General features: G+C 61.9%; 1 protein-coding gene across 1 annotated transcript in view; it reads right to left on the minus strand.

The window, feature by feature from the left end:
* CRAMP1 (cramped chromatin regulator homolog 1) overlaps positions 1-19,371 on the minus strand; it is a 57,304-nt gene that overhangs the window by 4,543 nt on the left and 33,390 nt on the right. Inside the window, exons 7-20 of the mRNA XM_043561028.1 lie at positions 17,386-17,471; positions 16,835-16,958; positions 15,502-15,583; positions 13,935-15,077; positions 10,996-11,173; positions 8,978-9,159; positions 8,809-8,883; positions 6,443-6,524; positions 5,527-5,631; positions 5,163-5,341; positions 4,649-4,717; positions 3,856-4,087; positions 3,049-3,213; positions 1,956-2,101 (exon numbers count right to left, since the gene is read on the minus strand). Coding sequence (XP_043416963.1) covers positions 1,956-2,101; positions 3,049-3,213; positions 3,856-4,087; positions 4,649-4,717; positions 5,163-5,341; positions 5,527-5,631; positions 6,443-6,524; positions 8,809-8,883; positions 8,978-9,159; positions 10,996-11,173; positions 13,935-15,077; positions 15,502-15,583; positions 16,835-16,958; positions 17,386-17,471 — 2,848 coding nt within the window. The remainder of the gene's footprint in view (positions 1-1,955; positions 2,102-3,048; positions 3,214-3,855; positions 4,088-4,648; positions 4,718-5,162; positions 5,342-5,526; positions 5,632-6,442; positions 6,525-8,808; positions 8,884-8,977; positions 9,160-10,995; positions 11,174-13,934; positions 15,078-15,501; positions 15,584-16,834; positions 16,959-17,385; positions 17,472-19,371) is intronic.

A 19,371-nucleotide genomic window follows, 5' to 3' on the forward strand; every position in this document is an offset into this window, starting at 1 on the left:
GTACAGCTATGGTAGGAACCCGAATTTTAAATTTTTTTTTTTTTTCAACGTTTATGGGAGAGAGACAGAGCATGAACGGGGGAAGGGCAGAGAGAGAGGGAGACACAGAATCGGAAACAGGCTCCAGGCTCTGAGCCATCAGCCCAGAGCCCGACGCAGGGCTCGAACTCCCGGACCGCAAGATCGTGACCTGGCTGAAGTTGGACGCTTAACCGACTGCGCCACCCAGGTGCCCCATCGAATTTTAAATTTTTTATGAGAGGCGCCCGGCCAGCTCAGTTGGAAGAGTATGTGACTCCTGATCTTGGGGTCATGAGTTTAAGCCCCACAATGCGATGAAGACATTACTTAAATAAGTAAACTTTAAACTTTTTATGAGAAATATCATAGAAACTAAACTTTGTTTTCAAAAAGTAAAGCAAACAGTGTCTCTCTTCTCCATGTACGTCCCCCATCAGCTTCATCATTGCCAATCTGGGCCAGCCTGGCTCCACATTTCCCACCTACAACTCCCACCCATCACCTCTGTTCACATCTTATCAGAAGGGCCTGGAGAGGGCCTAGGATGAACCCAGGCTGATCCTGGGAAGAACCAGGGGTCAGTCTAGCACGTGCCTGGGATGAACCTGGGGTGGGTCTGGGGTGGGCCCAAGATGGGCCCAAGAGTCTACACTTCTAACAGCCCCAGACACTGCCGAGCTGCTCTGGGGACCGCCTATGAACCGCGAGGTCCTGGCGTGCCGTCTACGGGTACGTGAGCTGCACTTGTCTGCACGGACGCTGAGCGCTCGTAAGCGTCCGTGCACACACGGGAAGGGGACAAATGGGCTGCGCACGTGACCGCAGAGCCATGGGGTTTAAGAAACGTGCAGGGAGGGTGGGTACGGCGTTCTTCTGTCTGTGTCTCTGTCTGGGCAGAAGATCTGTTCACATCCCGGGTCGGCTCGAAACTCTGCAAAGCCTCCCTGCGAGGCCCCCACATCTCCAGGCACAGGTGAGGACTCACAGAAGCTGAGGATCCCTGGGAGACAGCCGTGAGCGCCCTTCCCTCCAGAACCTGACTGTAAAATCCCCAGGAGATACCGCTGACGCCTGGACGTCCCACAGGAAAGTATGTAAGAAGTGTTGCTTGAGAACCTAACAATTGACTCGACCCTTCGGGGTGGGGGGACCTAGATGTGGCGTTCTCTCCCTCTTAGGCACATCCTCTGCCTCAGTCTGAGCGCCAGGGCTGCATGCCCCACACTAGCTCAGTGCACCTGTGTCCACTCCGTCGACGGGCACCTGTCCTTGCTGGCCTCACCTGCTTGCTGACACCATTCGCTCCTTGTGGAGCGGGTACCCGGGGAGCCTCGTGAGCAGACAATGAAACGGGCCTCTCAGACTGAGTCTCAGCTCCACGTCGAGGGTATGCCATCACCTGATGCGGGCAGGAGCCCGGGGGAGCAGAGCCCACTCTCCAGCTTCGCTGGCCAGCAGCCTCCTGCCACGACGCAGGGGAATGCTGCCCGTGCTGTCTCTGCCCGTCTGGGGCAGCGTCGATGACGGGCCTCTACCGCTGCCTGCACTGTCCCTGTCTATCGGGGAGGGGCAGCAACGACTGACAGGTTCCCTACCACTGCCGCCCACTCGACTAAAACCAGAAGCAAGGCGGCGAGGAGCGGCACTCCCGCCTCGGGTCACGCAGCTGCTGTAGGACAGAACGAGATCCAAACCCTGGCCGGGCTGCTCCCAGAGGCCCAACGGTTGGCCCGACGCCAGGGCTTCCCAGGCTCCCAGCCTCCAGGGCCGAGCTGTCACTTAGGGTATGTCACGTGCCGCTGCGCGGGAACGGACGCCGCCTCCCTAGTCGGGAGAACTCGCAGCTCTCAGGAACCACACGGGCCGGCTGGAGGGGAAGGCCAGCTCCGGGAGGTGGGCTGGTGGTGGAAGTTGCACGAAGGCTGCGCACTCACCTCAGCGACGTCAGCCAGGGACCTGGACACGAAGGAGTCTCTCGAGTTGCCATCCAGCAAGCTGGGGCCCAGCAGAGAGGTGCCGCTGGGGGGCCCCGTGGGGGTCGGCAGCATCTTCCGGCTCTTCTCCGGGGAGATGAAGCTCGCTGCCGAGAGAAGGAGAACGCATGCTGAGGCTGGCTAGCCCGGACCCGTCCAAGGGGAGGATCCTGCGGGCCACAGGGGGTCGGCATCAGCCCCATGCTCATGTGGGTGCAGCCGTTACGTGGTGCGTGGCCCTTCTCACACGGGAAGGCTGGCAGAGCTCTCCGTGCAGCGTCTGGTCATCACCCTCTCCTCCGTGTAAGGTTGTCTCCAACTCTTCATAAGTTATATTTGACCTTGCAAACACCCGCACTGTCCTATGCGATTTCATCATCGACGCTGCCTACCCGTACCGCCATCGATGGAGCCCCCACCGTTCGGGGCCACCAGGCCTGGTGCCCACACATGCGCCGACCCGGCTCATCGTGTGTACAACAGCCCCTTTCAGGGGCCACCAGTCCCCTGATGACGCGCACGCCCGGCTGCCCTCAACATCAGGTGCGCTGACCCCAACGTGCCACAGGCGCTCCTCCTGTGTAGGCCACAGAGGCCGGTGTGGCTGTCCTTAGCAGCTCCTCCCACCATACGAACACCTGGCTCCTGGGGAGGGGACCCATCCCACGATGCTCTCATCTTCAGAACACGCTGAGGACGGGGGAGGAAACTGAAAACCCCCCGAGCCGCATCCGGCCCTGCCGACAACAAGGGCAGAAGGCCCGCGCAGGCAGGAGCCAAGATAAGGGGCGGCCCGGAGAAAGGCACAGGAGACTGAGGGGCGAGGCACCCATCTCAGCTGGGCTGAAGGTCACATGTGTCCACGTTCGCCATAGCACGGTGATGTGCATTTCCCCTGCGTAAGTGCCGCGGGATGCACCCCGAAACAGGATAGGAGTTCTAGGACTTCTGCCGCAGTGCGGAGACGTTAGACTCCAGTCCCCGCCTGATGTGCCACGGGGAGCCCGCTGGCGCCCTGCTGGCCTGCGACGACGACCCAGGCACCTACACTCACCAAACAAGCTGCTGAGCGACGAGTCTGTGGGGTCGCTGGGGCACCACTGGGGGTCGTGGGTGGGGGAGGCGATCCAGTCCGGCTGGGGGCTGCTGGATGGGGACGGAAGGCTCTTGGAACTGTCACTGCCATTCAGCTTCGCTGGAGAAAGAGGGACTCCCTCACCTGTCAACAGACACCCCGGATCAGAGATGGCGGGGGGGGAGGGAGAGCACCCCACCTCCCCAACCTGCCATCAACAGCAGCACGGCACAGTCGGGCACCACTGAGCACCTAGACCCGGGGCCACGCGGGACCCCGTGGAGGATGAACAATATTGGCCTGCAGGGGAGACCCGTGGTGGCAACCCCAGTAGCTGTGGTTATGACTGACAGGGCCAGACCCCATGTTGAGGGCCACCCCAACCCGTCACTGGTGCCGACACCAGCCCTCTGAGGCACACGCTTCCCAACTTCACCAGGAAAACGCACGACAGTGCGAGCTGAGTTGTGTGTGAATCCGTAGCCAGAAGCAGACCAGCTGTCCAGGGAGCCAGGGAGGCCAGGGCCCCAAAGGCCCCAGGCCAACACCCTCCAAGGGCCTGCACAACCAGGATTCACAGTTAGCCAGAAAGAGGCCCTCTCTGAGCCTTGGGCTGCAGAGGCCCTGCAGGCCCTCCACTGGGGCCGCCCCCACAGGCGGCAGACCCTCCACACCCCAGAGGGGACTCAGGACGGGAGCGTGCCCAGCAAGTGTGCAGACACCTGGCAGGAGGTCAGGCCCCCGGGGGACCTGGAGAGGAGGGCACACGGGCGCCCCGACCCTCACCATACTGGCCGGAGCTGATGGCGATCTCGATGATGGAGTCGCTGATGTGCGTGGCGGGCTCGCCCTGCGAGAGCACGTCTTCAGGCGGGCCGGGCAGGGAGATGTCCAGCAGTGCGGAGACGTTGGGCGGGGACAGGCGGCTGCTGGAGCCCTCTGGCGCGGGCACGGGTGTGGGGAGCCCGTTGTGGAGGGGAGCCTTGGCCAGCTCAGATAAGGAGAGAACAGGTGAGCCCTGGGCGGAGACACAGCGGGTCAGTCAGGAGCACGGAATGCAAAATCAGCCTCAGCTTCGCGAGCAGTGACACGTGACAGGCGGACTGCCGCAAACGAGGACCCGAGCGGTCGCTTCTTCCTCCCCAGCGAGGAACACGCACAGGGGATTCACTTCTCCTGAAACCACTCCAGGGCGGGCAGCGCGGGAGGGCCTGGCGGAGGCGGCTGGCAGGAAAGCTGGTAAACCGGGCAGAGGGGTAGTGCCGGGGGGGGGGGGGCGCTACCCGCTGCCACCCTCCTCCGCCTTGGCCCAGGACACTTAGTCCTTCCAGGGGTGCATCTGAAACAGGCCGCCTTGCGGAGGGGAAGGGGGAAGGACCTGAGGCGGAGGACACACGTTCACCTGTCTGGGCGAGGCAGGTGGATGGACAAAGCCACCGGGCAGCAACGGCTGTCTGTGTGCCCTTGCCACAACCTCCGGAGAAGCAAGGCGAGGGTCACAGGAAGACCCCGAGGGTGGGGGCCTGGCCTAGGGGTCCCGGGGCAGGCACTGTGCTCAGCAACTGACAGCACATCCTACCTGGAAACTGTCCGTCACTGGCTCCTGCTCAGGCCTCGAGGGAACGCTGACGAACGGGCTGCTGGCGCCCTGCAACACCACCAGGACAGCCCGTGACCCTCCGCCCACACCTGGGGTCGTCTGCCAGTTCAGAGGGCAAGCCAAGTCCCAGCAAAGCCCGAGCGCACAGGCGGTGGGGGGAGTCAGAGGCCAGGTGGGGAGACAGGGCGAGTGACTTCTACAGACAGAGCTCCACGCCTGTCTTAGCTCTGGATCCTGCCGCATCACAGCAAGCCTGTCCCCACTGCCTTCTTTGGTGGCTCTCCCCTCGGGACCACACGATGCTCACCCATGCCATGGCCTCCCTGGTTCAGGCACTCTCCTCCGGCCTACCGGGGCCCGTCCACTCCTCAGGCAGAACTGGGAGCCCAGCGTGACCTCAGCCCCGTGGCCTTGGTGCCCACATATCTGGAAAGTGACCGACCTATCCCAGAAGCTGGTGGGGATGCGAAGAAGCCTTTCTAAACACACTCACCCCCACGGCAGGGATGGGGTCTCCGTTCTGGTGAGTGCCGGTGGAGTCCTGACCCGGGACTGTAGCGGTCACCTCGTCTGAAGAGAGCGGGGAGATGCCAGACAAGCCCTCAGTGTCCAAGACAGGCAGGGGGCTCCCGGGGATGATGCCGGCACTTTTAGCTGCCAAGTCGATAGCACCTAGCAGCAGAAAGGACATTTCGAACCTCGGCTCCAGGGACACCCTGACACGTGCCCCAGGGGGCTCCCTCACACCTCATTTCCAAGAAGGCCAAAGGCCCTGAAGGGTAACCACACACAAGGACTGCAGGAGAAGAGAACAGAAACCTCACTTGGAGGCTGTCGTGCTGACGACAGAAACTTACTGGCCAGATGGCCCGGGGCCTGGGGTGGAAGGGCCTTGGGCACAATCGGCCGAGACAGGGCCGCTTTGGTCAGGGAGGACTGGATGGGCCGGAACGAGCCTCTGCCTGTGAGGACAAGAACAGAGACAGACGCGTCGGCCTGCACCCTCTGACCGCACAAAGGGGGCCGCACACGGTTTCCTTTGAAGCCGCAGACAGAAGCTGAACCATTTCGGGAAGCACTGAGCCTCCCAAACCCTGGCTGACGTCTGACAGGGGTCAGACGGGGTCAGACGGGGAGAAAGCCCCGGCTCCCGGGACTCAGTGCCGCCATGCTCCCCAGGCCGCTGGAAGGGTGCAGTCATATTGCCTCCGGCGCGGGCCCAAAGGGGGACGTGCGCCCGCACAGCCTGACTCTGCCCCGGCAGGTGGGCGCCCCCGCTGGACGGGGCAGCTGAGAGTGGGCACGAGGAGCCATCGACGCTCTGGTGCGTGCGCCCGACAGGTGCGGATCGAGGCTGGATTAGAGGGTGCGTCGCAGAGTGCAAGCTCCGCTCGCCATCCCTACTGTGTAACAAAGTGTCCCTCAAAGAGCCAGGGCTCCTGCTGCGCTTCCAGACCCGTGGCAGCGTGCCATGCACACGCCGAGGTCATGCCTGCCGGGGGCGGACGACAGGTGCTCCGCGGACACTAGCGAGCAGAGCCTCCAAGCCAGGGCCCCCGAGCCCACCTGTGAAGGAAGCTGCCCGCACCCCACCTGCCAGGGGTCCAGGCCCGCCGCTCCATGGCCCCAGCCCACACGGGGGCACACCCGGTGTTTGTGGACGGGACGCACAGAGGAATGCTGGGGAGGTCATGCCGAGAGCCAACGGCACAAACGTCTAGCGTGCCCAAAGACGAGGCCGGGTGTAGGGGAGGAGTGAAGCCGGGCACTTACCAGTTATGGAAGAATTGGACAGGATGGAAAAGGAACAGACGTTGTGGGACTGGTTTTCAGATGGCCGAGGAAGCAGTGTTCTCTGTGGAGGAAGAGGACCCTGTCATCAGGTGATGGAGAGGCCCTGGCACCAAGAATCACTCAGGAGATGAGTGACGGGCTGGAGGGGACATTCCAGGAAAGAGGGGCCCGAGGGGGGCTCCGGCACTAGAGCTGATGATACAAGGGCCCCCAGGGCACCCTGAGGACAGCTGTGTCCATGGACCCCAAGTCCCTGAATACTGGAGCCTCTCTGGGGAGAGCCCTGGGGAGCGATGCCAGGCTAACCCAGAACGCCCCCCCAGTCCTGCACAACTCATGAGCGCTGGACGGGGACGGTTACGAGACACACCCTAGATGTGGGACTCCTCACGTTTGCAGTGAAGAAAATAAAGTGGCTCCTTGCGACGCAGACGGGCAAAGGGCCTTCGCCACTCTGCCCACCCATCCCTGCTCCTGGCCTAGGTCTCCTGGGTGTGAATAATTAAGTGCCAACCGGACCACCGCCTAGTAGGGAATTATGGGAATTGCCGAAACCGTTAGTCACTGAAGTAAAACGTGAACGCGGTCTATCTGACACCACAAAGTGTCACGAGACGCTGCCGGCTCTGGGTGCACAGGTATGGTCTCCCTATCCCGCAAAGGCTCCCCGAAGCGTCATCACAGAGAGAAGGTGGCTGCTACCAGGGCCACTAACGACACAGAGGGCCGACAGGTCTGCTCAGCTACCAGGAGGCAGCCGGGCAGCCCGCTTCCACGGCAAGGAGCCGTGCAGGTTGTGTGTTGGCCTCGCTTCAGACGCGCGCCGTCAGAGAGGGGGACAGGAAATGCCGGGGCTGCAGCAGCCCCGCCGCCCTGCCCTAGGCGTGTGACAGCAGCCTGGATGGCAGGGGAACGAAAGACCAGGGCCGTGTGCCAATGACACTTTCTATAAAACCGTAAATGCAAAAGAGCACATACTACACGCAGTTCCGTTTACGTGAAACGCTCAGAGGAGGCAAATCCACAGAGACAGAAAGTGGGCCGGTGGTGGTCGTGGCTGCCAACGTCTGGGGGGGAGGGGCAATTCAGGTAACGTGAAGATGTTCCGGGATCAGACGGCGGTGGCTGGCGCACAGCCCTGGGAACGTACTAACGCCACTGAACAGTACACGTCAGACCTTTACGCCGCGCGAATCGTGAACCGATAGAGTTGTCACAAAACTAAAAGCCGCCACGGAAGGCCACGCAAGTCTGTAGTCCTGGATGGACTCCCACGAGCCAGCCAGCATCCTCCCGCTTCCCCGGGCAGGACTCGCGAACTTCACCCGACACGCAGCTTCCATGCGCGGCGCACACGGGACCTGGAATACAACTGTCTCCCACATCCACAGGGGACGTGTTCCAAGACCCCCCCGGAGGCCTCCAAGTGCACGTGGCATCAAACCCTGCGTGGGCTTTTTCTGTGTGGACACACCCGTGATCAAGTTTGTAAGTTAGGCACGGTAACAAATCAACAACGCCGAGTCACGACGCGGTAACACCATGAGGATATACTGGAACGGGAACGTGTGAGCGTGGTCTCGAAGGATCTCGGCGCCGCACGGACTCCTGTCCCTCAGCTCGTCGCCCACGTGAGCGGCACAGGCACATGACGCAGCGAGCCTACTGCCGCCCTTGTGACGAGCTGTCAGGACAACGTCTGCTCCCCGCTGAGCTCGGGTAGCATCTGTGGCTAAGGGGGGCCGCTCTACACCATTCTGCGTCAGCCCTGTCGTGTCAGCTCATTTCTAAGGAAGTTCATCTCGAGACAGGAAGACGACAGCACTAACAGAGACCTACGCGTTTATTCTCACGTAACACGTTGGTCAACGTCTAAGCTTACGGTCCTTTCAGAATCCGAGCGTCACCCCTTTTATCTTTTTACCTGTAAGTACAAATGCCCCTGCAGTCGCAGGCCTGTCGCTCCCGGGCTGTGCCCTCGGGGCCGCACGTGGCTCCTACGGGGTCTCCGGCACTCACTGTTAGGAGCTCAGGAGAGCCATTCCGCCCACCTTGCCAACTGCTTCCACTGACTATGTACACATAAACAGAGGCTCCGACAGTCCTCGAACGTATCCCCGCCCGGGACACTCTTGGGACTCAAATCCCCACAACTTCCTGGTTGTTTTGCAAGGGCTTTCCAAGCTATGCAAAGATTATCATTACTTCGGGGCACAGTCAGAGCCCCCGTTACTACTCCGTCCCGGGCATAAGGAAGGAAGGAGGGGCAGAGGCCTCAGTCTCACAGGAGGAGCCGCAGGAAGGCCGAGGGGTGGGAGCACCCAGATTCCCAAGGGCACCCTCACCTGGACCACCAATGGCTTCCGCAGGTGCCGGTTCCGCAACTTCCTGGGCTTCGGCAGGAAGAAATCCGACTGCATCTGTGAGGAGACAGCGCAGGCCTGAGAGCGAGCCCCCAGAGCCCCCGGGACGCAGGGTCCCCCGCTCTGCCGGCAGGGCGCCGCCCCCACTTACGCTGATGGAGTTCAGGTGCTGACGGAAAGTCAGTTCTGTCTCCTTACTGGGAGAGTAGAGCTTCCCGTGTCGGCTGTTGGGCGGCAAAGTAGTGGGGACAGCGAAAAGGCCACCGTCTGAGTCACTGCTGCCTGTGCTGGAGGGGCCAGCCACCAAGAGGGGTCTCGGCGGGTTTCTCAGACCTAGAGACCAAAGGAGAGCCAAAACAACCACTCACCTAGCAGCACCCCCAGCGCAAACAGAGCGGTCTCAGGAAGAGAACTGGGAAGGAATTCGGGACAACTATTCCGATTTCAGTCCCCAAACCTGCTTCCTATCTTCTCCCTGGAACTCTAGCTCCCACTGTGAGTAAAACCTTGGCCCTCGCCGATAAAGGCACTCTGCCGCTTTCATCGACAGCAGGAAGTGCAGACAGGCCTTTAAAGACATTTCAGAGCTGGAAGAACCTTCCAGACCATCTTGCGTAGACCAGAGGTCGGCAAGCTCTCTCTATAAAGAGTCAGAGAGTAACTGCTAGCTTGCTGGGCCATACAGTTCTGCAGCTGTGGCGTAGGCGGCCGGCCCCCAGCAGCCTGTGCGCCTGCACGAGGCCACGCACCACGGTCTACCGGTCCCGGCTCTCAATCTCTGTTACAACAGAAACAGCCCGGAGATAAAAGGACAGAAAATATTTACTTAGGAACCACGACTTTGGGACTCTGCTGTTTCCTGCATGCACCCTCACTTCATGGTGGACACGGGTCCCCTCTCCTTAGCTCATTTACAAATCTGTGGAATTCAGCTCCTACTCGTGCAGTCCAGAGACAGGCCCTCTAGGCACTAGTTGGACTCTGGCACCACAAACGTATTGGTCTAGAAGGATCCCCAATTCAGAAAGAGATGGGTGTCAGGGTGCCTGGGTGGCTCAGTCAGTTAGGCATCCGACTTCGGCTCAGGTCATGATCTCAGGGTTCCTGGGTTCGAGCCCCACGTCGTGCTCTGTGCTGGCAGCTTGGAGCCTGGAGCCTGCTTCGGAGTCTGTCTCCCTCTCTCTGACCACCCACCCCTCTTCCCCCGTTTCATGCTCTCTGTCTCAAAAATAAACATTAAAAAAAAAGAAAGAAAGAGATAGGTGTCCAAGAATGCACAGAATTATGTAATTTCAAAAACAGAACGGAAGGCAGGAAAAGACCACACCATCCACCAGCCAGCCCCACCATCGACACTTGAGCCTCCATCTGCAAGGACACCAGACCCAGTCTCGGTCACCCCAGAGGACACCACACGGTGCTCTCATTCAACAGGCAGGCTATTCCCAACACACAGAAAACAGGAAGCTAGTGACGTGCTCAGAACGTCTCAGAAAACAACCCCGGAGAACCACTAACGCACAGGACGCTAAGTCTGTTCAGTGAGATTAAGAACAAGGCGTGGGGCTGGTGGTCATCACGCAGAGACCCCGGCTGGTAAGGGACGTTCAAGATGTCCAGGACGGCCGAGGTCCTGCAGCCAGAGCACCCACCTACAGGGACCGTTATGACACCCTTCGCACCTGGCGAGGACGCACAGCATGTGCCCGTCCTCAACGCCTGTTGCCCCGTGTACCAGGTAACCCAAGTCATGACCCCGAACTTAAGCTGCTCCCCAGTTACAGCTGGGACAGAGGGACAGCGCAGACAGGCAGGCCAGAGTTAACTGCTCGGGAATCCCTTAACCCGAGGGCTGACTTGTAACGTGAAGGGAAACACACCCTTCTCCGACTCGCAGCCGCCGATTCAGCATGTTAGAGAGGCTTCCGCTGACCTCACAAGGATCCCCCGAAGCGACCCAACTGTCACGGGCCACCCCTTGTTTCCCACCGGGAGCGCCCCAGGACCTCAAAGCCTTATGTGCCAGGCGCGTGCTCACCTCCCCGTGAGGGGGGGGGGGGGATTTCTGCTCTAACAACCGGGCCAGTGGGGCCGGGCGTCAGGCATCCCCGTGCCCTCAGCTGACACGGCCCACGCGGCCAGGAAGGCACCGGGACGGACGGGTCTCACCTGAGGAGCAGGACGCGGAGCTCGGAGAGAAGGCCTTGCTGTTGCGCAGGGCGGACTGGCTACGCGGGCAGCGCGGGCTCCGGGAGCTGACGGTCACCACCTTCCCTGGCGGGGTCGCGGACTGCTCCTCCTGGGCGGGCCTCGCAGAAGCCGTGGAGCTGACGTTCCCTTCTGGAGCCTGGGACAGAAAGGGCCACCACAGGAGCCCAACTCAGCCCGTGAACAATGGTTCTGGGATGAGTGCTCCCGAACGGAAGGCAGGAGAATGCCCTCGAGCTTAGGGGACACCAACGGGCTCAGAGACCACACTTCTACAACGGCAAAGGGCAGCGTCCCCAAATCACTTGGCAGAAGGCCACTTTTAAAAGCCCCCCGTCGGGCAGGCCCTCAGGGGCACAACCATTCTCCGCTCCTGGTTTCGCTGCCCGTAGGTGACACGGAGAGGCCACCCCCTCGTGTGGTGACAGGAGGCAGAGATGTGTGAAGGTAGCGGGTCTCCCACCAGCCTACGAAGTGCTCGCGCTGCTGGAGGGAGCCGCTGGATAGCCGGTGACACCAACCACGTTTCAAAGGCCCGACCGAGGGGGATGCACCGGCCTGTCCTGATCCTGAGCCGGAGAGTCTCTACAATTAACCACGCTCACAGTCCAAAAGCCCTCTGCAGAGTCGGAATGCCAACCTCGGGGCTCTGCAGGCCCCAGCGTGGGCTGCTGACCCACAGGGGCCCCGGGGGGAGACACGCCCTCAGGCCCACCTCAGGCCTCACTCTGGTGACCTCCTCCCCGACCGCCCCCAGGGCCCACCGGGCCGAGCTTTCTGTGAATTAGGGAGCCCCGTCCCCTGCTGTCAGCACAACCTGGTATCCTCTGCTTGCTCAGTGACCCTGCGTCTTCCTGTGCCCCCAGAGCCCCTGCCCACCTTTCCCGTTCTGTGGGACCCTCCCTCTCCGTCCCCTCCCACGTGGCTTATCCAGCGTCCCCATCCAACCAGCCAACAGCGCGCCCAGCAGCCTCCCGTCGAGGTCCCGGCTGTCTGGGGCCCGGGCGTCCGCTGCACTTGCTCGCAGGCTCAGCCGGCCCGCCTTTCACTCAAGGTCTCCGCGCTCAGCTTAGGCCTCTGCCCGCTGGTTCTCACACCTGAGCCGTATCAGAATTGCCTGGGTCCGGAGGTCCAGACGGGCCACAAGAGCCTGCATCTCCCACAAGTCCCCAGGAAACGTGGAGGCTGCTGGGCCCCACCCTGGGGCCATGGGTCTGAGCACCCTGCTTTGAGTTCTCTGCAGTGTTTCCAAGCTGCTCCTCCCTCCTCTCCCAGGCAAGGCCAAGGCCAGGACCCGCGTCCCCTGCCGCCCCAGGCTTCTCAGGAGCTGGCCTCACTTGGCCTCCTTCCCCAGGGTGCCGGACGTGCTTCTGTCTCACCAGGATCCTCCCGTGAGGCCTCCAAAACCCTAACTTGAGATTGCTTCCTAAATTCCTCATCTCTGTCCAGTTACCCAAACACGGCCCCTGTCTGCGCGCAGGTCGCCGGCCTCCACACCACTAAATCTAAAGGCTGCTGCTCACCCTCGGGCCGCACCCATGCGGCCTCTGCAGCATCCGGCCGGTTCCCACCCACCCGAGAGCGCCACCTCCCCCACAGCACCACTCGCACCCTCCACGTACTAACGGAGCACCTCTCAGAGGCAAAAGCCGTGCAGGGATGCAGCCAGGAAGGGGATGGGGAGCCTGAGGGAGAAGAATGGGAGAGGGGGGAGGAGGCTCACCGAGGGCCATCTGCCCAGGAGAAGCGGGTGTGCTGTGTAGACGGGACTTGGCACCGAAGGGTCCACAGGGACCCCACAGTCCCGTTCTGTCCCCCAAGCTCCACTCCCTCCTGGCCACCATGTTCTGCCCGGAACTCACGAACCCTCACGCTACCACTGAGCCCACACAGCAACTTGGGAACCCCCTGCCGCAGACTCTGTTTCTCGGGCCCAGGAAAGTCCACCGGACTTTCTCATCGGTGGCACCTTCCCACCCCGTCTCTGCTGACTGGACGCCCCAGGAGGGGGTCACAGCCACTCCTCTGGCTTAGGAGCCACCCCACCACGGAGCCTCCTGAGGAGCCCTGGAGCCCTCACCCCGTGGGGCGGAACCAGCACCCGTCCGTCCTCACCCCCTCCCTCCTCTGAGCCTGTGCCACCGTCCTCCAGGACGGCCACACTAAAGCACAAACCGCCCTGTCGTTCTCTCCGCTGAAACTCGCAACGTTCCTGATGTTAGCCGAAGCCCAACCCCCACTGGGCTCCTGAAAGTGGCTGCTGCATCGCCGTCCCCTCGGCCAGCACGTGAGGGCTCAGCATGATTACTGATGCCTAGCAAGGCACAGCTTACTGGTCACTGTCGTCTTTGGAGCCTCGTGTGAGCCACGAAGGACAGTGCCTGGGCCTGGCAGCAAACAGGAGCCCTGCTCTGTGAAGCATGGCCTCTGTGGTCACCCCAGTCCCTCCTGCTGCCCTTCCAGCTGACAGCCCTGGGGTACATGGTCACCCTGGGCCCTCCTCCCCTCTTGCTGAGAGCCCCGGGGCACATGGTCACCCGGGTCCCTCCTCCCCTCCCGCTGAAAGCCCTGGGGCACATGGTCCCCCCTTCTCCCCTCCCTCTGAGAGCCCTGGGGCGCATGGTCCCCCCCGGTCCCCCCTCCGAGAGCCCTGGGGCACATGGTCACCCTGGGCCCTGCCTCCCCTCCCGCTGAGAGCCCTGGGGCACATGGCCCCCCCCTTCTCCCCTCCCTCTGAGAGCCCTGGGGCGCATGGTCCCCCCGGTACCCCCTCCATCTGAGAGCCCTGGGGCACATGGTCACCCTGGGCCCTGCCTCCCCTCCCGCTGAGAGCCCTGGGGGCGCAGGGTCACCCCGATCCCCCTCCTCCCCTCCCGCCAAGAGCCCCGGGGCGCACTCACCAGCCTGGGGTTGACCTCGGTGGAGATGAGCTTCAGGAGGCAGCTGAGCAGGCGCTGCTTGTGGAAGGTGGGGGGTGGGGAGCCGCCGCGGGGACCCTGCGTCTGCCCGCCGGGGGCCTGGCCCTCGGGGCCCAGTACGGCCAGCCAGTCGTACTCCAGCTGCAGCTTGTTCGGCTTGCCCATCATGAGGTAGACTTCGGCCAGCGTAAGGCTTTCGGAGGTCTGCAGGTTCCAGCCCTCCTCACGGAGCTGCTGGGCGAGCCGGCTGGCAGGGACGTCCTTCGGAGGCTTGGCGGCAGGCTGTCCCTGAGGCAGGGGTTCCAGGGGGCTCCCCTTGTCCTGGGGCTCCTCCGCGGGTGCGTCTGCCAAGTCTTTAGTGCAAACATCTGGCTGGAGCGCGGGACTGGACTGAAGCTCTGGACCCGGTGGGGCCCGGACGGGGGATGGGGCCCCGGCCCGGGCAAGGTCAGCCGCCTCCGCGCTGCCAGGACCACGAGTCTCTGGGGAGGGGCACCCCGGGGGCCGCGAGTCCGCGCATCGGCACTGCTCGGGGATGATGAGGTCCTGACAGGACTTCATGTAGCGGGGGAAGGGGTCAAGGAGGGAGAGCTCCTCCTCCAGCTCTGGGAGCTGGCCGCAGGTGCACGGCACGTCCCCAGGCTCTCGGGTGGGGCCATCTGCAGGAGCAGCCGTGGGGGTCTTCTCGAGCCGCGCCCCCGCATCCTGGAGCCTGTCAGGAGTGTCTAGACCACCGAGGCTAGGGGCGGCCCCCTCCCCAGGGGCACTTTCAGGGGAACTCTCTCCGGAGCTCTGTGAGGCGTCGGTGGACGGAGGGGGACGTCCGGGGCCCTTGCCCTCGGCGCCACCCCGTGGACACTTCACCTGGCCCCTGGCCGTGCCCTGGCCGCTCTGGATGCCCAGGATCTGCGCTGGAGGCAATGTGTGGGTGTCCCTGGCGCTCTGCCTGCACCGGCCGCCCTCCTGCCAGTGCACTGTGCAGAAGGCTTTGGAGTGCACCACGCGGGCCACGCCCGGGAGCGGCGTCAGCGTGCAGCTCTCTCCGGGGAACAGGTGCAGGGCCACCTTCTCCTGCGCGGGCGCCGCGAGCGAGTGCTGCAGCTGCCGGTCCTCCAGCGTCTTCCGCTGCCACAGAGGTCAAGGAGCAGCCGCAGCAGTGGGCCCCACCGGGCAGTGCCGGGCCTCGAGCAGACCACCGGCCAGGCACCTCCTCCCTCACCGCTGTCACACCCAACGAGCCCCTCCCGGCTGGGGGCATCCCGGGACACAGGAAGTCTGGGGCTGTCCTCGGCCGTGCCGCTCAGCCTGCCAGCGGGGACGCCGTGCACGCCCCCTACCCCGAGCCACGTGGACCAGATGCCACCACCGGCAGTGTGGACAACAGGAAGGAGCTCACACCCGAGCCCCAGGACAAGGGGCTACAGGTTTACTTCTGGTTCTACGCAACCCCGTGGGCCCACTGTACTCTCAGGCCAGAGAAGCGAGACCCCACCCTCAGGCGCAGGGGCCACGGAGTTTGGGCGAGTTTGTTTTAGTAGGAAAAGGATACGATCCGCACTTCGTGGAGCGCCCACTTCTGTTTTAAGAATTCGATGAGGCTGGAGACCTTCCGGTGGAGCTCCACGATCATCCTGCCGAGAAATCACAGGCAGGACAAGGCGGCCATTACACAGGGAGGGGGCCTTCTGAAGGGCAGAGCGAGGCCATGAGGCGAGGCCATGGGATCGAGGAAGGGGTATCAGAGGGGCCGGACCCACAGTACCCCAGCAGGCCACACACTCCTTGTCTTAAAAATGAACGCTTTAAATTGAAATAACTAGAAACTCACACGAAACCATAAGAAGACAAGAGCAATCCCTTGTGCCCACTGCACACAGTACGAGATCTCCCTCAGGACACAGGCCATGATATGACCCACCGCCCTATTCTCTTAGCACCTTTTGGGTCCAGAAAGCGTGGCCTGACCAGACTTAATCGATACCAAAAAAACTTAAAACAAGGAAACAATGAGGTCCTGACACAAACAAACCTCAAAAAAGTCCTGCTCCCATGGAGCGCCTGGGTGGCTCAGTCAGTTGAGCATCCGACTTCGGCTCGGGTCATGATCTCGTGGTTCTTGAGTTCAAGTCCCGTGTCGGGCCCTGGGCTGACAGCTCAGAGCCTGGAGCCTGCTTGGGATTCTGTGTCTCCCTCTCTGTCTGCCCATTCCCCGCTGTCCCCCAACCCCGTGTCTCTCTCTCTCTCTCTTAAAAAAAAAAAAAAAAAAAAAAAAAGTCCCGCTCCCTGAAAGAAGCCAGACCTAAGACCACATGGGCACCATTGTCTTTAGTGAACTGTCCCTGGCAGGCAAATCTAGAGACAGACAGCAGATGGGTGACGGCTGGAGGCTGGCGGGGGGGTGGGGGGGGGCAATTTAGTGAAACGTTTCCTTTCAGGGAACCGAAATGTTCTGGAGCCAGATGGAGGAGATACTCATACAACGCTGTGCGAAGGTCCTCAAGGCCCCCGAGTCAGATGCCTTGAAGTGACCAACGGTTAATTGTACGTTATAGAATTTGACTCAACCAAAAAAGAGGAGGTATAAACGGAAGACGGTGCACACCCAACACGGGGCCCCGTACACGAATCAGACCTACACGTCCAGGAAGATGACGAGAGAGGAGCGGAAAGGGCTTTTGAGGGTAAACACAAGGGAAAGATTCTGGAGCCATCAACCTGGGAACCACATCCTGCACCCTGTGCTCGGCCCACGAGCACCTGCCCAGGTGGGACCCCAGGTCTGAGGGCCACAGTGAGCGCACGCAGGGTCAGAGAGCACGAAGGCCCGTTCAGAGCACTGGGGGAGCCCCACTGCTCCCCACGGATGCCAAAAGCCACGTTACCTGAGCCTCGGGTTCTGAGCCAGGCTCTGCACGCGGGCCCAGGCGTGGTTGTTCCTCGGCTGCAGCTCCACAGGGACTTTCAGGGGCAGGCGCACCGGCTTCTGGTCCTCGTCGTCACTCAAGCCTATGACAAGAAGGGGCCGTGAGAGCCGGGCACACGGACGCTAGTGCAAAATGTGAAAAGGTGCTCCGGGCAGACAGCCTCAAGAGGTCTCGAGAGCGAGACTGGCAGGGGAACCTGCGAGGCTCCACGTTCTGAAGGAGAACTGCGACGTGGCCGCTTGTGCATCTGGGAGCCCGAGCCACGGACCAGGCTGTGACGGGCCAGGAGAGTGTCACCTGCGATGCCGGCTGCCACTTGGTCTGAACGAGCCGGGGCCTCTGAGGGCACCCTGATCTCCTATGCGGATGCGCTGCCGTGACCAGGGGTTTCAACTGCAGGTGCCGCCAACCGGCAGGACCACGTTCAGTAGACTCTGAACCAGCACGAGACTCCGAACCGTCCATCGAGAGCCCGCGCGAGCCCCTGCCCCAAGTCCATGTTCACGTACCGTCCGGGTCACACAGCTTCTTCAGAGCTCGGCACATGGGCGCTTTGATCCGCAGGTTTCTCCCTTTGTAGCGCACGGTGGTGGCCCTGGGAACAGAGTTTCAAGGAGACAGTGAAGCCTCCAACTGACCGGCCGCTCCCCACCCGGCACACACACAAGGGCCAGCGTGCCCGAAACACACAGAGCCTGGGCAGGTGAGGGTCCCCGGGAAGCTGCTAGGGTCACAGCTGTGCACGGCGAGACCTCATCATGACCCGGGCGGTCCCACTATTTTCCTGCCCGAGCCTCACACTGTAGAGGACATCTGCGTGCCCTCTGGCCTGGCGACCGGTGTGGCACCAGCTGCTGTCCATCCCCTGGAAAACCCACCTCGCAGAAACCCCCATCAGACATCAAACACGTGCCCTTCTCTCCTCCCCTTCCGCCTCAGGTCCTGCGAGAGAAAGTCTGAGCCCCCTCGCGATGAAACCACTGTAAACCACGGCAGTGGTGCCCGGGGAGTACGGGACACTCTCAGCCAGCAGGCACGGTGCCACTTGTTCGTGCTCTCCAGAACTGACCTGTGGGCACATCCACACTGTCACAGCTGTGGGTGACACTCCGTCTGGATGCTATGGCCAAAATGTATATAGTACACAAACTAAAGTAATTCCATGTAACCGACAAATAGGAAAACCACAACGGTAGCTCCTTTCAAAAAGCACACTTAGAATGCTCCAGAGATAATAACGGCCGGCTGCTCTGCAAAGCAGCAGTGAAGTCACGCATGGGCAGGACAAGTCCGAAAGACGCTGCAGCGCCACTGCCCTGGGCCCTGCTGCTCTCTCGCTCTGCCTCTGGAAAGTCACAAAGGATGCACGTTGGCTGGAGCTGCCATACAAAACACGGACCTCCGGAACGAGCTACCCGATGCCAGTGAGCGAAAGCGGTTTTCATTTTGGAAAAATGGTCAAGGTCGGTATACCGTTTACGACTGTGCGTTAACCAGTTCTTCGAATGCTGGCCATCTGGGACCCCCTCCAGGAGAGCTGCTCTGTCCTTGCCATTTCTGAGAAAACCTCGGTGAAAAAGTTATAGAACGCACGCGGTGTGCTTCCAAGGATGTGAAAAAAGTGACAGATTTCTATCTGTACGCACCGACCTCAGAAGGACACGCGTGGAATCTGCGCACAGTTATTCTGGAGAGGGAAGGGGGTGGGGGGGCTGGGGTCCGCTTCTGTTTTACACCGAGGGTGTGCACCACTGACGTTTTTACAAGGTCGTACTGGCACACCACTCACGTAGCTTTACACAGTATTGCCCTGAAATGGGAGCTCCGAAGGCCAAGGGCACCCTGCAGTGGGGCGCGGCTGGGGGGCGCACACATCGCACACGCCACAGCGCGTCCCAGCCTCTGCCTCTGAGGAAACAAGGCCACACGCCCCTCCTCCTTGGCAAGGAAGCCGCTCAAATTTCCAACACGGGTCCCCTAAAGGGCAGACTTCACCACTGCCCCCCGTTGAGCGTTTCTAGGGCCAAGCGGGAGGCGCTACGTGGGGCAGGGCTGACGGCTGGAGACAGCCCGCTAGAACAGGAAGTTCAAGGATTCCAGCAGCGACACGCCCGTGGGCTCCGCCTCTGTACCCGGCGCCCCCAGCGTACCGCTGGGCCCCCTGTGCCGGGAATCCGATGCGGGATGTCACGAGCGGCACTGAGGACGGGCAGGCTGCCCAGAGACCAGGGGACACCAGGAGGCCTCCTCCCCTGTGTCAGGTGGCATGATTCAGACGGCGTCTACGCGGAACGTGCCCCTCGCTCCACTGAGACCAAACACGTGCAGTATAATCATCTCAGTCCGGGAAATGGAGGTGGCCACGTGCGGCCGGGGGCGTGCCACAGATGGCCTCAGTCCCGGCCCGTCCCCAGCGACAGCTCTGGGGCTGGCGGGCCTCTCTGCCCGTCACTTCTCATTCCGTCTGTGCCAAACCAACAACACAGAGGGGGAGG

This window comes from Prionailurus bengalensis, chromosome E3 (assembly GCF_016509475.1).
Source record: "Prionailurus bengalensis isolate Pbe53 chromosome E3, Fcat_Pben_1.1_paternal_pri, whole genome shotgun sequence".
Classification (NCBI taxonomy): domain Eukaryota; kingdom Metazoa; phylum Chordata; class Mammalia; order Carnivora; family Felidae; genus Prionailurus; species Prionailurus bengalensis.